We start from the raw sequence: 15,268 nt of genomic DNA, 5'->3' as shown, positions 1-15,268 counted from the left end.
TTCCAATAAAAAATAGACCACGCCCTTTGTTAAACTGGTACAAAACACGAATAAATATCTCATTCGGAATTACAAGGGCCTAGCTGAACGTTTTTACTTTTTCTTTAGGGGAAAGTGCTCTCCTTTCGAACGTTTATGCCTTCGAATAAATAGATTTTTTCCTATTTTTCCTAAGAGACTTAACCATAATTTCTATATGATTATCAATAAGTGATAATAAGCTAACTAATATTTAATAGAAATGTGTAAATCTCTTAGGACAATAAAAGAAAATGAACATAATTCGAAGGCATGAACGGTCGAAGGGGGGTACTTTCTCCCACTCTCTTTTCTTATTGTTTTTCCCTTTACAATAAAACGGTAGAAGCTTCTTATAAGGCATAAGGGTATTTTTAAGTACACTTCCACTTACAACAAAATTATGGTTTAGGCAACAACAATTGAAAGTATGCAGTAACAATTAATAGCGCAAAGTTTTAGAGTGAGAATAATAGCACTTTATTTCCTGTACAAAATCTTTAAAAATAACTTTTTGAACACTTTTTTTTCTTATTTAGGGGCGTGGCAATTTTTTAGGCTACACGATTTAGTACTCTAATACTCAATGAGATTTGTGAATGTAGTTTTTGCTAATAGTACCACATTACTTCCTTTTTAAATGCTTTAACCCTGTAAGGACGAGCGATACACCGGTGTCCCAAAAACGAAAACAACTTTTTTGTCTACAGAAAGTTATTTTGTCTTCTAAATAGTCCGAAAAATTAGTTTCTTTTTTTGGGACACCGGTGTCCCATTCGTTTTTAAAGGGTAAACCATGGGGTGAAATATTATAGGAGAAATTTAGAAACTGATGAGACTTCCTCAGCACTTCCACAATTTTTATGAAAAAATTTATAAACCGTATGGGATAAGCAAGGAAGAGCGATTAAACCATTAGTGACAGATCGTCTAATTAGCGTCTATCAGTGAGTGGCAGACCTGTATACTCCCTCTCTGTATGGGAAAGCTTTCATGTTTCGCACACAGTCTGCCTTTGAACACTATTTTTCCCCTACTTCTATACTGAATCTGATCTATCTTTGGTATATTAGGTGAGATTCTTAACAATCTCACCTACTATAATCCTAACAAAATTTCATGTCGTCCGATCGACCTCAAACTTGGCCAAAACGTGTTTCAGCACTTCCTGATCACGAATATATATGTGGCTAATTTACGTTCCCGGCCGGCCGCTCTTTGGAGCTTAATAGCTCCTAAACTAAAAAAGATATCGACTTGCGGTTTTCGGCAAAGGTTATATATCGGGTGAAAATTGCAACTTGGTGCATTGACCCCCCACCCCCCACCCCTCCTTCCGCCATTTTGAAGACCCCCCTTTTTTTGTTTTCTCAATAGCTCCGCCCCTATGGCATCGAGCGGGCTCAAATTTTAGTATGTTATAGCTGGGCCTTAGAGCTTTCCATCAATGCCAAAATTAAGGTCCCCCGACCCCCCTGACCCGAGCTATAAGGGTCCAAAAAAAATTTCTTAAAATGGCCATAACTCCGGTTCTAATTGTCAAAATTTAAAAAGTGAGGGCTTTTTGGAAAGCTCTTGTGAAATGCCACTTCCCCTTCTAACATCGCAAGTTCATAAAACCACCGCTAGGGGCGCTTTTTTTAAAAAGAAAATTTTTAAATCTTAAAAGTTAAATAACTCAAAAATTCCATTGTGCATCGGGCTGAAAATTTAGTATGTTGTAGCCGTTGATTATACCTATCAAACAAAAAAAACCTTAAGTCGATCCATAACCTCTGACCCGAGCTATAAGGGGTCAAAGTTTGAACATTGACCGGCCTCTATCTCCGGTTCTAACTAACATAGCGACCTAAATTTTACCTTTTTGGTTTCGTCTCGATGAGCACTTTCAGATGGAAGTTCAAAAAGTCACCACAGGTGGCGCTGTGATAGCGTCAAAATTCATCGAAATTCAAAGTCACTTTTCTCAAAAACGGCATTGTGCAAGTTAATGAAATTTTAGTATGTTGTAGCCCAGTCTAGGACGTTTCCAAAATGGTGCGTATGTGCGCTGTGGTTTCAATAGAACCGGAGATATGAGGGGTCAAAGTTCACGAAATTCAAAAAATCATATCTCCGGTTCTATGTGACCGATTTTGATGAATGAGGGCTTAAACGAAAGATCTCACCAAATGCTACAACTTTCTAGAATATTTGAACTTCGTGGGACCAACACCAGGGGCGCCACAGTCGAAAAACCAATTTCAATATCACATAACCTCAATTATCTCGACTGTCGCTGAACCGATTTTGATGATTACTTCGACATAATTATAGAGGACATTTGTCTCTACATTTCGTCCATACATCATTTTCCGCTCAGACTACGCTATCCCTCCGATTTTTCCGTTTAAGTGTGAAAAAATTGATTTTTCCCATAATAACGCTTTGAAATCACTCAGATGCCAATTTGACTGCCTCTACTCCACCAAGACACTTAAAATAGGGTTTTAAATGGAAAGTCCCACAAAATACAACAATTCTTTGATATAGTTGAAGTTCAACAAATGACTACTTGGGGCACTCTGGATGAAAAAACAAGTTAAGAAACAAAAAACCTCGCTTATCTTGGCTTCTGAGTAATCGATGAGATCATGTTCTATGGGAAAATTATAGAGAACATTCTGGTCTACATTTCACCCATATATCACTTTTCTGCCAGTTCATCCAAATCCTTGATATTTTGGTTTAAATACAAAATTTGCATAATTTCACGAATTTGATTCAAGATAACTGAATGGCGACTCACAATTTCAGCTCCAAATCGAATTTGCATGCACTCCGAGTTAGCTCACGTTAAGAATCTCACCTACATAAGCCGGTTAGGATTATCTGTCCCTTTTGATTTTTGCTTCGTGAAACTAGGAAAAAAGAGCTATTATCCTATTTTTTTTAGGAAATGTGAGGCTTAGCACCAGCTATTGAAATATATTGCGATAAGTCATAACTATTGATTAACATAGAAAATAAATAGTTATTATTAAGCTTGGATCGTATTAAGCATGGTCACTTTCCCCTACTGAATGCTAACAAAAAATTAAGCAAATGAATTTCAAAAATAAAAACGTTTTTCATTCTTGTTTAAAACTGTATAGGGTAAAGTGGTACAAGTTGGACAATGATACTAGTTGGACAGGGCTTTTTTTATTGATAAATTTAGTACTTCATTTTTATTTGTATATTTTTAATGCTTTAGTTTTATAATTTGGTTCCTTGTGCTTAACAAAATTAAGTACTGTATTTATCAAGAAAATGGCGAATTGTCCAACTTGTAACACTATGTCCAAATTGTATCACTTTACCCTAATTCAGGCGCTCAGAGCAAAAAACTCTAAGTCGTATGTATTTAAAATAGCGTTCTTTTGCTCTGAGCTCCTTAATTAACAAATAATTTATGATTATGCATTTCTTTATTTAATAAAAAAAACAGTAAATTTAGTTATTTTCCTAAATGTTTGATAAAATCAACTGTGAATTTATCAATAGTCAATTTTTACTAAGAACGATTTCCGGTTTCTTGAGTATCGCAAATTTAAAGTTTTTCGGGTTTCGTCAAATATTTTTCGAGCAACTGATAAACTTGTCAATGAGCCTAAACAGAAGTTGATTTTGATTCTCCAATAGTGTCTTGGATAAAAGGTAAATGGAACTCTATTTGCACAAAAAGTCGTTGTAGTTCGAAGAATTCAAATTCATTTTCGAATTTTCATACTAAATTTTCGAACAAGGTGGCGAAAATTTATCAAATATCACACTAAAAAGCTGGCAAAAGAGTTACTCAGTGATTATGGAGTAATTAAATACTGGGGCAAAAACAGTAATCGTCGTTGTTCTGTTTTTTCCTCAAAACAGTGTGAAGATTGTCACATTTTGACACTTGAGCACTTCAAAATTCGAACAGGATGTATCTCAGCCATCTTGCGGATTTATCCAGAAGTAAGAAAGTGTCTTTTTTGGATCTTTAGATAGATTTTCGAATTTTTCAATATCTACTTCTGTACGAAAAGAATAAGTTTTTCTAAATACGAGTCATCTTTTGTCAATATGAATGAATCTTATGTCAAATTACAATCCTGTCATAATCTTTAATAGAAAACCCTAATAATAATTATGTTTCTCTAATTATCACAATGCCTTCCCGCAGGAATGAGACAAAATATTTGAGAGAAATAATTCAGCCAAAAAGCAATCCTCTTTCGGTGGATCTTTCAACCTAAAGTTTGAGGTAAATTCACAAGATACGCACCGTTGAAAGTTATTATAAGATTGAATAGGTGAATCTATGGAGAAAATGGCTTTTACTTGTTGAAGAGTATTATCCACCAACTTAAACCACAAGAAACATCCACCTAATTGTATGATAGAGTATCTTGAAGTAAATTCCAAGAAATATGAAATGGAATATCTTCTGAACTGTAACTCCATACACTTCTCTAGTTTTCTTCTCATCCTGGAAATTGCACTAAAATAATTTCACCTTACCCCTCCTCTCCTCACCTTCAAAAAATCCCTTCATCCTGCATTCAAGTTATCCTTCTGATTGTAAGTTGAAGCAACATTTTACCCTGCTGCACTCCACTTTATTCTTCAGCCTTATGATTCCATTCATTTGAACTGAAGAGGAACTTTCCACAAAGAAATCCAATTCTATCCACTAGAAATTGAATAGGGGTATTTTATCTCAATGTTGCTTAACTTATTTTACAAATTCTCATTCAAATCTTAACGAAAAACTCAAATATAATACCATAGAATAAATTTAATTTTCTGCACAATTAACTTTACCCTTTGCTTAAGTTTTTCCCGACTAAATTCTTGAAAAAAAAATTACAGGCTTCCAAAGAAATATCATACCAACGACGATAACCCTTCTACAGTGTCAAACGTTTATAAGAGGAATTTTAATAAAACTATGCACACTCTGGCTTCGAACACTTCATACTTTTTCTAAATCCTTTAATGAATCTGGCTTAATTTTTTCAGGACAGTGTGACTTAAGACTAGCTATTAAAAGGGACAGATAATCCTAACCGGCTTATGTAGGTGAGATTCTTAACGTGAGCTAACTCGGAGTGCATGCAAATTCGATTTGGAGCTGAAATTGTGAGTCGCCATTCAGTTATCTTGAATCAAATTCGTGAAATTATGCAAATTTTGTATTTAAACCAAAATATCAAGGATTTGGATGAACTGGCAGAAAAGTGATATATGGGTGAAATGTAGACCAGAATGTTCTCTATAATTTTCCCATAGAACATGATCTCATCGATTACTCAGAAGCCAAGATAAGCGAGGTTTTTTGTTTCTTAACTTGTTTTTTCATCCAGAGTGCCCCAAGTAGTCATTTGTTGAACTTCAACTATATCAAAGAATTGTTGTATTTTGTGGGACTTTCCATTTAAAACCCTATTTTAAGTGTCTTGGTGGAGTAGAGGCAGTCAAATTGGCATCTGAGTGATTTCAAAGCGTTATTATGGGAAAAATCAATTTTTTCACACTTAAACGGAAAAATCGGAGGGATAGCGTAGTCTGAGCGGAAAATGATGTATGGACGAAATGTAGAGACAAATGTCCTCTATAATTATGTCGAAGTAATCATCAAAATCGGTTCAGCGACAGTCGAGATAATTGAGGTTATGTGATATTGAAATTGGTTTTTCGACTGTGGCGCCCCTGGTGTTGGTCCCACGAAGTTCAAATATTCTAGAAAGTTGTAGCATTTGGTGAGATCTTTCGTTTAAGCCCTCATTCATCAAAATCGGTCACATAGAACCGGAGATATGATTTTTTGAATTTCGTGAACTTTGACCCCTCATATCTCCGGTTCTATTGAAACCACAGCGCACATACGCACCATTTTGGAAACGTCCTAGACTGGGCTACAACATACTAAAATTTCATTAACTTGCACAATGCCGTTTTTGAGAAAAGTGACTTTGAATTTCGATGAATTTTGACGCTATCACAGCGCCACCTGTGGTGACTTTTTGAACTTCCATCTGAAAGTGCTCATCGAGACGAAACCAAAAAGGTAAAATTTAGGTCGCTATGTTAGTTAGAACCGGAGATAGAGGCCGGTCAATGTTCAAACTTTGACCCCTTATAGCTCGGGTCAGAGGTTATGGATCGACTTAAGGTTTTTTTTGTTTGATAGGTATAATCAACGGCTACAACATACTAAATTTTCAGCCCGATGCACAATGGAATTTTTGAGTTATTTAACTTTTAAGATTTAAAAATTTTCTTTTTAAAAAAAGCGCCCCTAGCGGTGGTTTTATGAACTTGCGATGTTAGAAGGGGAAGTGGCATTTCACAAGAGCTTTCCAAAAAGCCCTCACTTTTTAAATTTTGACAATTAGAACCGGAGTTATGGCCATTTTAAGAAATTTTTTTTGGACCCTTATAGCTCGGGTCAGGGGGGTCGGGGGACCTTAATTTTGGCATTGATGGAAAGCTCTAAGGCCCAGCTATAACATACTAAAATTTGAGCCCGCTCGATGCCATAGGGGCGGAGCTATTGAGAAAACAAAAAAAGGGGGGTCTTCAAAATGGCGGAAGGAGGGGTGGGGGGTGGGGGGTCAATGCACCAAGTTGCAATTTTCACCCGATATATAACCTTTGCCGAAAACCGCAAGTCGATATCTTTTTTAGTTTAGGAGCTATTAAGCTCCAAAGAGCGGCCGGCCGGGAACGTAAATTAGCCACATATATATTCGTGATCAGGAAGTGCTGAAACACGTTTTGGCCAAGTTTGAGGTCGATCGGACGACATGAAATTTTGTTAGGATTATAGTAGGTGAGATTGTTAAGAATCTCACCTAAATAGGTCCAAAACTGTAATTTTGATACATGATATTTTATAAGTATTTCTTAATTAATGTCGCTTTTCAGGAAAACTACTATCATAGGCACATAGAGGGTTCATCAGTATTAATATTTATGTAAAAATATTTTTACTTGGGGACACTGTTTTTGTGGGTGGTGACAAATTCATAAATTCTACCGGTGTCCATCCTATATTTTAAAAAGGGTCCATGAATGATAATTTAATTGTGGCAACTCTATCATTAGATGTGATTCTTTCATAATTACACCTATTGAAATCCGCCAATTTTATCGACAATTGACATAGCCTTCAACCCTGTTGCCTGAATTTTAAGGTTGCAGAGTGACATTTTCATGGACTCAAAGTGAAAAAATGGTTTTCGCTAGTGCCCTAATGTCATAAAAACACCGCTTAGAAAAATTACATAAAAGTGATTTTAAAACTAATAACCAGTCGTACAAACGATTTAAGCAGATAGATTAGAGTTCCGTCTAAATATTGATGTGCAATTTTTTGTATCCGGTGAAATTTTTGCAGTGGAAATAGGCCTCCGATTTGTCGAATCAATTATTATACAGGAAGGCCCCGGACCCGACTTGTATAAAAGTCGCCACTGAATTTTCATTTTCTTCTTGAGGAAAATCTAAAGATTTCCAGGAACTATGTGAGGTAGGACTATGAACCTAATAAGTGAGACATTTTTTTGGCATAGTGGAAGAATCGCTTCGGTTTGTGTGTTAATCAGAAAAAAATCACAAACCTTGGACATCATTTTACAGTATCAAGCATGGTCACTTTCCCCTATAGTAAATGACTTTGAAAAAAATTAAGTAAGAGTTTTTGTAAAATAAAAAAAAAAACACACACCTAAAAATTTAATTTTTTAAATTTTAATTTTTTAATCTTAGAATAATATGTTATTGCTCATCATAATTTCAGGTAATTTGAAATATTCGCATGTGAATTTTCAGCAGTCATGACTGAAGTGAAGACTTTGGTATAGTTTATTTGTGAAATGAACATGTTGGACAGGTTAATTATCTCCCAACACTGGAAGAAAATCAAGTTCATGTCGACTACAAGATATTCCAACCCAATGCAAAGTGCCTTAAACATTTTCCTTCAATTGTATTTTATATATGTATACGCATTTCCGTCTTATAACCCATTCCCAGAATTCATTTTATGCCCATCGGCAATATAAATTGCATTCTATTGACTAGCAACTAAGTATAGTTCACTTGCCTGTTGAATTGTCTAAATACACAAAACTTCTATATCTAAAATGTTTCCTAGCTTCTTGGTTGGAGCATCAAGAGCTCCATCATCATGTCCTCTACACTCCAATTGCTGTATAAATTCAATTAAAATTAAATGAGCTCTCTGAGCATGTCTAACACAAACAACTTCAATCTTTCCTAACTCTACTTATTTTTTTCTGTGCTTCTTGTGTAAAATGTTCTTGTTCTTCTTGCGTTTCACCTAGCAAGTGCATCGTGCTAATTAATCAGAATAGATGCTGATTACATGAAATCTCTGGGGTGAGGAATTAAAAGAAAAAAAGAAACACATATATAGAGCCACGGTATCGAAAAGCAGAGTCGAGAGGGAATGTGCTCATTTATGAAGAAGTAAAAAGTTAAGTAAACTCATCTCGAGAATTCTTTCATCCATGTATGGCGCACATGCCAATTTTCAATTCCTGTTATTGCACTTACATTAATTAGACTGACGGGTGTTTTTTTTTAATTTCCCATTTAGGTTAAAAAAAATATTCCAAGAAAAAAGTTCTTAAAAGATTCACTTTTAAATGTGATACGCCTCTTTGAGTTTTCTGAAGGGAGAATATCCTCAGGAAGAGATACTAAAGAGATGCTTAAAAGAAACATCAGTGCTAAGGGATCTCTTTGCCTGCGTCATTGAATTCTTAATGGATACCTTCAAGTGGAGGTTTAATTGGTGATTTTTTCTTCTTTTGCAGGTAGCGGCCATGATGTCCTGCCCCCTTCCTCTGCCTCTGCCACTACTTCCGCCAGCACTTCACGCAGATTTCCCACCTGTTCACATAGGAGTTAAGGTGAGGAAACAATTTAAAGTACAAATAAAATGTTTTGTTAACCTAGTAATGAAGACAATTAAGGCACGAACATATTTTTCGCCAAGAATTGTCTATTTCGTACTGACTTTCTCATGGAATACCATAAACATTTATCTTAAAATTTGCAAACAGAATATAAAATAATTTTTAAAAAAAAAGTCCTAAAACAGAAATTAATTATGGGAAAATTGTATCAATAGCTTCGTTTACACGCACAGCTTATAGGGGAAAGTACTCTCCCTTCGAACGTTCATGCCTTAGAATAATGCGAATTTTCTTTTATTTTTCCTAAGAGACTTACACATTTCTACTAAGAATTAATTAGCTTATTATTGATAATTATGTGATAATTATGCGTAAATCTCATAGGAAACATAAACGAAATTCACATTATTCGAAGGCATGAACGTTCGAAGGAAGAGCACTTTCCCCTACACTTTGAGAATATTTATTTAACATTTAAATAAAAAAAAAACAAGTTATAAAGACACTTATTGGTTTACTTTCGCTTTACGATTCACACTTATACACACAGAAAAATGTTGACTCTAAATTTAAGAATATATAAGATCCTGGGAACTTAAATCAGACGTGAATTCCCGAGGCGTTTAAGTTTAGAAGCTCTGAGCGAAAGAAATGGGCTAGAATCCCTAACTCTTTCAAGTTAAGAGATCGGGAACTTAAGTTCTGCATTAGCTGGAAAATGAAAAATGTCTACGGATTTGCAAATTGCAACTAAAACTAAATGATCAAGGATTTAGAATTAGGGCATTGGCATTCATTGGATGGGATTTGAAATTAAATTCCTGGGTGTTTTTGTTTAAGAATTTTCCATTTTTCTGTGTGAAGTTTAACTATAAAGCTGGTAAATGAAATTATGTTGCTTAAAAGTGCCCCATATAAGGTAAAGTACCCTTTATTCGACCGGTTCCTCTATTCGACCGGTAGATTTACTTATTCAATTTAATTATATTTGCTATAATATTTTGTGTATGATCTAACATTAATAGGTCAATTATTCTTTAAATAATACGACTCAGTGACAAATTCATAGAAATTGATGAAATTCGCCATCAAATATTCAAAAATTGACCCACCGGTCGAATAGAGGAACCCGGTCGAGTAAGGGTACTTTACCTTATGTATGTGTACCTTGATTTCTGAAAGGTTTTACTAGGCGTGTTTTTTTTCTCTTTTGTTCTTTTGAGGTCTAAATCCATTTAAAATTTAAATTCATAGCTGATCTTAACTCTTAGAATTTTAAAAACAATTTTCTGAACGGTATTATTCCAGTTAGGGGGCACTTTCGTATATATTTTGTAAGTCTGGCTGTATCACGCACATGTTAAGACTTACATTTGTGATTAGTTACTCAGTTTCTGAATTTATCATTTTCACTGACCATTTTACCAAAATACTGCCTAATCTGCTGCATTAAAAAAATATTGTATAAAACAGCCCCAAATTTCTGCACCTATATTTTAGAAATATTTCACAGCGGTCTTTTCACTTTTGCTTGTCTTCTTAGTCTAAATCCATTTATAAATTTGAATTCATTGGATTTTAATGCTTAGATTTTATTTATTTTTCTGATTGATATTAGGGGTAGGTGAGGCTACTTTGAACTATGGGGCTACACTTTTTCGCATATTTGTTTTGCTTATCCATATTACATAGTCCAATTACCTTTAGAATTATGTGTAAAAATCCTATAGCAATGCAGCTAAGTAAGGGGGTACTTTCGTACATATTCTGTAAAGGACAATGGGCAAAATGGTTCAACCTTTCGCCACAAATGAGACCCATACCATCGAATAGGTATTGGCAAAAGTAACAATTTTTGCTCCGAGACCAACCCCAAAAGTATGTAGGAAAAACACTAAAGCATAAAACATGTGTATAAGAATTGTGACAATATTTTCTTGCAAAACTCCTTTTATACAATAACGGTTTATCTTATATTGGTCTTTTCCAAGAGAAATTTGTAACGAAGGGGCTCAAGGATGATTTCCCTGGAATAAACCGTATCATTATCTCTTAATTTTCCCTGCAATTTCTCAGAACTTCCTAATAAATCCTAGAACATCCTTCAAATCCATGAAAAAGAATTGAATCTGGGGAAATGTCTTCAATGCAGTAATATTCTCATTAGGAAAAGAGTTGAAGCTTATGAAGATCGCAAGGTCCTAAGCGATACCGTTATTCAAAAACTTTGAATGATAAGTCCACAGCCTAAATATTTTAATAAAGTCCTAATACTTTGAAGCATTTGTTAAATTCTTTTGATTGTGGTACCTTTTCAACCCTATGATTTTCAGCAATCCTGGCTCCTTTGTTAAAGAGTATATTCTGTAAAGGAGGATAAGGAACCCAATACTTTCAATGGAATTATAGGAAATTCGACAATATTTGCGGAAAATCTGGATAGTTACAAGGAAAACTGAGAGAAAAAAACTTGGAAAATGTTCTTTTGTTTATAAATCGTTCTTTGACACCAACAAATTACGATATACCATTGTGTTGAAAAATAAGAAAGTTTCATAAAACAGTTCTACCCATTTTAAAAGAACCTTTACTTTAAGATATATCAGAAACTTGATGTGATTGACTATAATTTACTTCGGGAGGTATGTTGAAGACACACCAAGGACTCCGAAAATACCGTCGGTTTCCCATTACACAAATAAACATGATTAATTTGTATGGGAGCTACCAGATGGAGTAGTCAGAGGGAAAATCTAAAAATATTTATTTAAAGCTTAAGTCATGCATAGTCTATGAGCCGAATTTCATTAAGATCGGTCAAGTCGTTTTCGATAAATAAAATGTCAAATTTGCGAATTTTCAGAAAGATTCCGTTAATTTTCCAAGGACTGACAGTCCTTTCTGACTTGGGTCTCAGTAATTTTTAAGTCATACACCAATCCCTACAAAATGGGCCTAGTCCAATCTCTGGCGAACGGTTGGACCAGTTCCCATACATTTCTGCTCATTGTTCTTTGGCTGTACAGTGCTGTCTCTCTATATGCACAGCTTTTGTGTCGGTTGAATTCAAAATCAATATGTTTACATTTTGACAAAGTAATAAAGAAAATTATTTTCTTGATAACTAATTTTTCTTGTTTTTAATATTCTTAATTTCATTTTTTCCGTCTCATATTATATTTGAAATAATACAGAAAATTCTAGAACAATAAAAAAATGATAATTTATTAAAAGCAAGAAAAAAACCGTTGGGAATTTCAAAAAAAGTTGTACATATTCAGAGAGAGAACTGTCAAAAAAAGTACCCAAACTGTGCATATAGCGAGACAGCACTGTATCATGCTAAAATATAAGACTTATTTCTGTTAGGTCACTTAATTGACTAAGTTGAAAAGCCCTTGCTCAATGATGCATGTGTCCCGGGTATGAATCTGTTTTAGCTGACCAGACATTTTCCTGGAGTTGAAGCTTCGTTGGATTAATTTTATCAGGCATGGAATACCCAATCTCATTCAAAGCTTGTCCATTTGTTCAGAAGATTTAATTTTATTATAAGATAATGTAGGGGGAAGTGGGACATCTTTGAATTGGGGCACTTTTGAAAATGGGCTTTTTCTTCTACCTTGAAACTGAACTGAACTTTACCATGATATAATTTAGATCCACAAACCAATTCTGAAGAAAAGGAGGAAAAAGCCATATTTTAAAGCTGTTTAAAGCTCCAATTCAAAGGTGCCCCACTTTCCCCTACTGTGTAAAACTACACCACTCTCCCATATTAATTATTCAATATTTTGTTAAACCAAATTAGTTTCTTCGCCCCAAACTTTATCCAGATTTCTACATGATGAATTGCCCAGAACATTAACCATACTCTCTATTTATTCTTGACTAAAAGTTGAAAGTTTTCGCAAAATGTTTGAATTGTAATTTGCGATGGGGTATCGAAAGACTTTTGCCATTTATCAGCTTCAGTCTTGCGTAATGTCACTCTTGGGAATACACTATGGCTTTCATCCCAATTTACAAGTAACATCTTGAAATGGTAGCTGGAAGGGAGGAGAATGAAGCCATCGTGGTCACTTTGTGGAGTCTTCTCCTTCAGTAAAGTACCAAGTTCAAATCCACCCTGACTTGACCAACAAAATAGATGTCCTCTTTCAATCTCTGGGTCAGAAAGTTTTTCTCCATCTATATACTTGGCACAAAAAGGTGCTGTACTCCAGGATATCACTTGCTGATAGATTGGTCAAGATGCCAAGGCTATGGGGTAAATTGATAGCTCTTTGACCTGATGGATATCAAGAGGAAGGATCTTGTTCTTCAGGGAAAGTCCAAGCTTTGGTCTTTAAAGGGGTTGGGGTGGGTTTTCGTTAGTTTAAATTGTGTAACAAATATTTTCTATCACTGCAAAATCCTTTAATAAGGCATAACATTTATGATTTATCTATGAGTCTCGTAGGATCTTGTGCATATAGACTCAAGTTTCGACCCCCATGGGGATAGCATGAGGAAAAGTTTAAGGATTTTCTGCAAGGGATATGCATCTTCTTTGCAATCTTTCCTCGTCAACAAAATGGAGATATTCTCGGGGGGAAAATTCGTCAATATTTTGTTGAAAATGTTAATAAAATTATTTTCCTGTGAGAGCAACTTTTAATTAATGACTTTTTGCACCTTTATAGTCCGTGTTGGGAAATTTAATGAATGTGTAACGCACCTTTATCATTTTGGTATAAACGGTATAAACAAAAAAAAATGAATTTCAGATGGAAAAAATTATTATGTTCAATTGGATAATACATGCACCAAAGGTATAAAGGTCACATTAATTAATTTAGCACCCATTTGCATAGTCATTCCATTTTATTTTTTTGCACTTGTCCATGATTGAGTTGGGGTGGTTAGGATGGGGTTTGGCATAAAATAGAATAAAGGGAATGATATTGAAAATTGCATCCATCAAATTCAGTAGATTTTATTTGGGGTTGAGTTCCAAATATTTTTTTTTTGCATTTATTATACTTCATTGGGGAAATTGTGTGATTGCAGAACAAAAAAAAAAAGAGAATTCAGGCAGGATGTGTGTGTGATTTTTGCGGTATTCCATCGGTAGTAAAATTCATTTAAATTGCGGTTTATTTGTCATTACATGCAAGTGAATGTGGGAAATATTTCCATTATTTAACAAATTATTATTAAAGATTGCATATTCATGATCCTTTTGAAATTAAACCACTCAGCAGGGAAGCATAGACCCCCTCTTACCCTGTATCTCATTCTGTGTTAAATTCAAACTTGGATTGATTTGTACTTCAATTATCGAAAAGCCTTTTCCTCCTGTTGTTGCCAATATCTACAATGTAGCTTACAGCATTGAAAACGATATTTCTGCAATTGAATACTCCTGCAGTGATTTCATATTGAATGTCAAAGAATTGTTCAAACACCACCCCCTCTTGTTCCAATATTTGCCATGACGAAAAAAAAGAGAGCTCTCCACGTGCAAAAATTCCCCAAAATCAAGCTCACATCTGAAGCAAAAATTCAAAAAACCCGCTCATTTTATGCTATAATAAGATATGAGTTGCATTCAAAAAATTTAATAATTCACATATGTGACGGTGGAAAATTTCAAAATGAAAATGTTGGCTGATGGTGAAGAGGGAAAAATCATGTAGATAGCATAGTCAAACAAATCTGTTACGTAATCCTCAGTGGTTGGTCTGATATTTCAATTCACAGACACCAAAAAAATGTGGTGTATGTAAATAAATAAAAGGTAAATATATTGTTAGGGGAGCTTTTTATCTGTCTCTCGCTCATCTCATGGAATGAACCGCAGAGCTTCAATATTTCATTAGTTTCATTGGAACTGTGATTGAAATATTTCAGTGCAGAGAACTCTAGTTTTTTAATATATATATAAAAATCTACCTAAGTTTGACTACATAAGGGAAGAGCACCCCAGATCGGAATGTTAAGAGACATCCTCGATATTTAGTTGCAAATATAAGTCTCAAAATAGTATACTTTGTATTTTTGTGCATACTAATCGGGATATTAATGATCCATTTAACTATATCTGTGCATTTGAGTTTTAAATTTTTACAATAAATTAATAAAAAGTAGATGTAATTACAACTATGTACTCTGTATCTCGGATCGTCACGAATTTAATCAGGTACCTCACGGAAAATAGACTTTATAAATTAAATCTGAGCTAATGCACTGCATTCTTATGAGAGTTCAATAGTAAAAAGTAGCTAATCATTTTTAAAAATTCAATCGAATTGGTCTAA

General features: G+C 34.5%; 1 protein-coding gene across 24 annotated transcripts in view; it reads left to right on the top strand.

Moving 5' to 3' along the window:
- The window catches only part of LOC129798300 (polypyrimidine tract-binding protein 2), a 712,220-nt gene that overhangs the window by 358,463 nt on the left and 338,489 nt on the right, over positions 1–15,268 (top strand). For all 24 annotated transcript variants that reach the window (XM_055841377.1, XM_055841390.1, XM_055841387.1 and 21 more), the window contains one exon: positions 8,865–8,960. In XM_055841377.1, the coding sequence (XP_055697352.1) occupies positions 8,874–8,960 (87 nt within the window). In that variant the 5' untranslated portion in view covers positions 8,865–8,873. The remainder of the gene's footprint in view (positions 1–8,864; positions 8,961–15,268) is intronic.

Source organism: Phlebotomus papatasi, chromosome 1 (genome assembly GCF_024763615.1).
Source record: "Phlebotomus papatasi isolate M1 chromosome 1, Ppap_2.1, whole genome shotgun sequence".
In the NCBI taxonomy this organism is placed as follows: Eukaryota; Metazoa; Arthropoda; class Insecta; order Diptera; family Psychodidae; genus Phlebotomus; species Phlebotomus papatasi.
The sequence above is the reverse complement of the archived record's forward strand: the minus strand, read 5'-3'. Positions and strand labels throughout refer to the sequence as shown.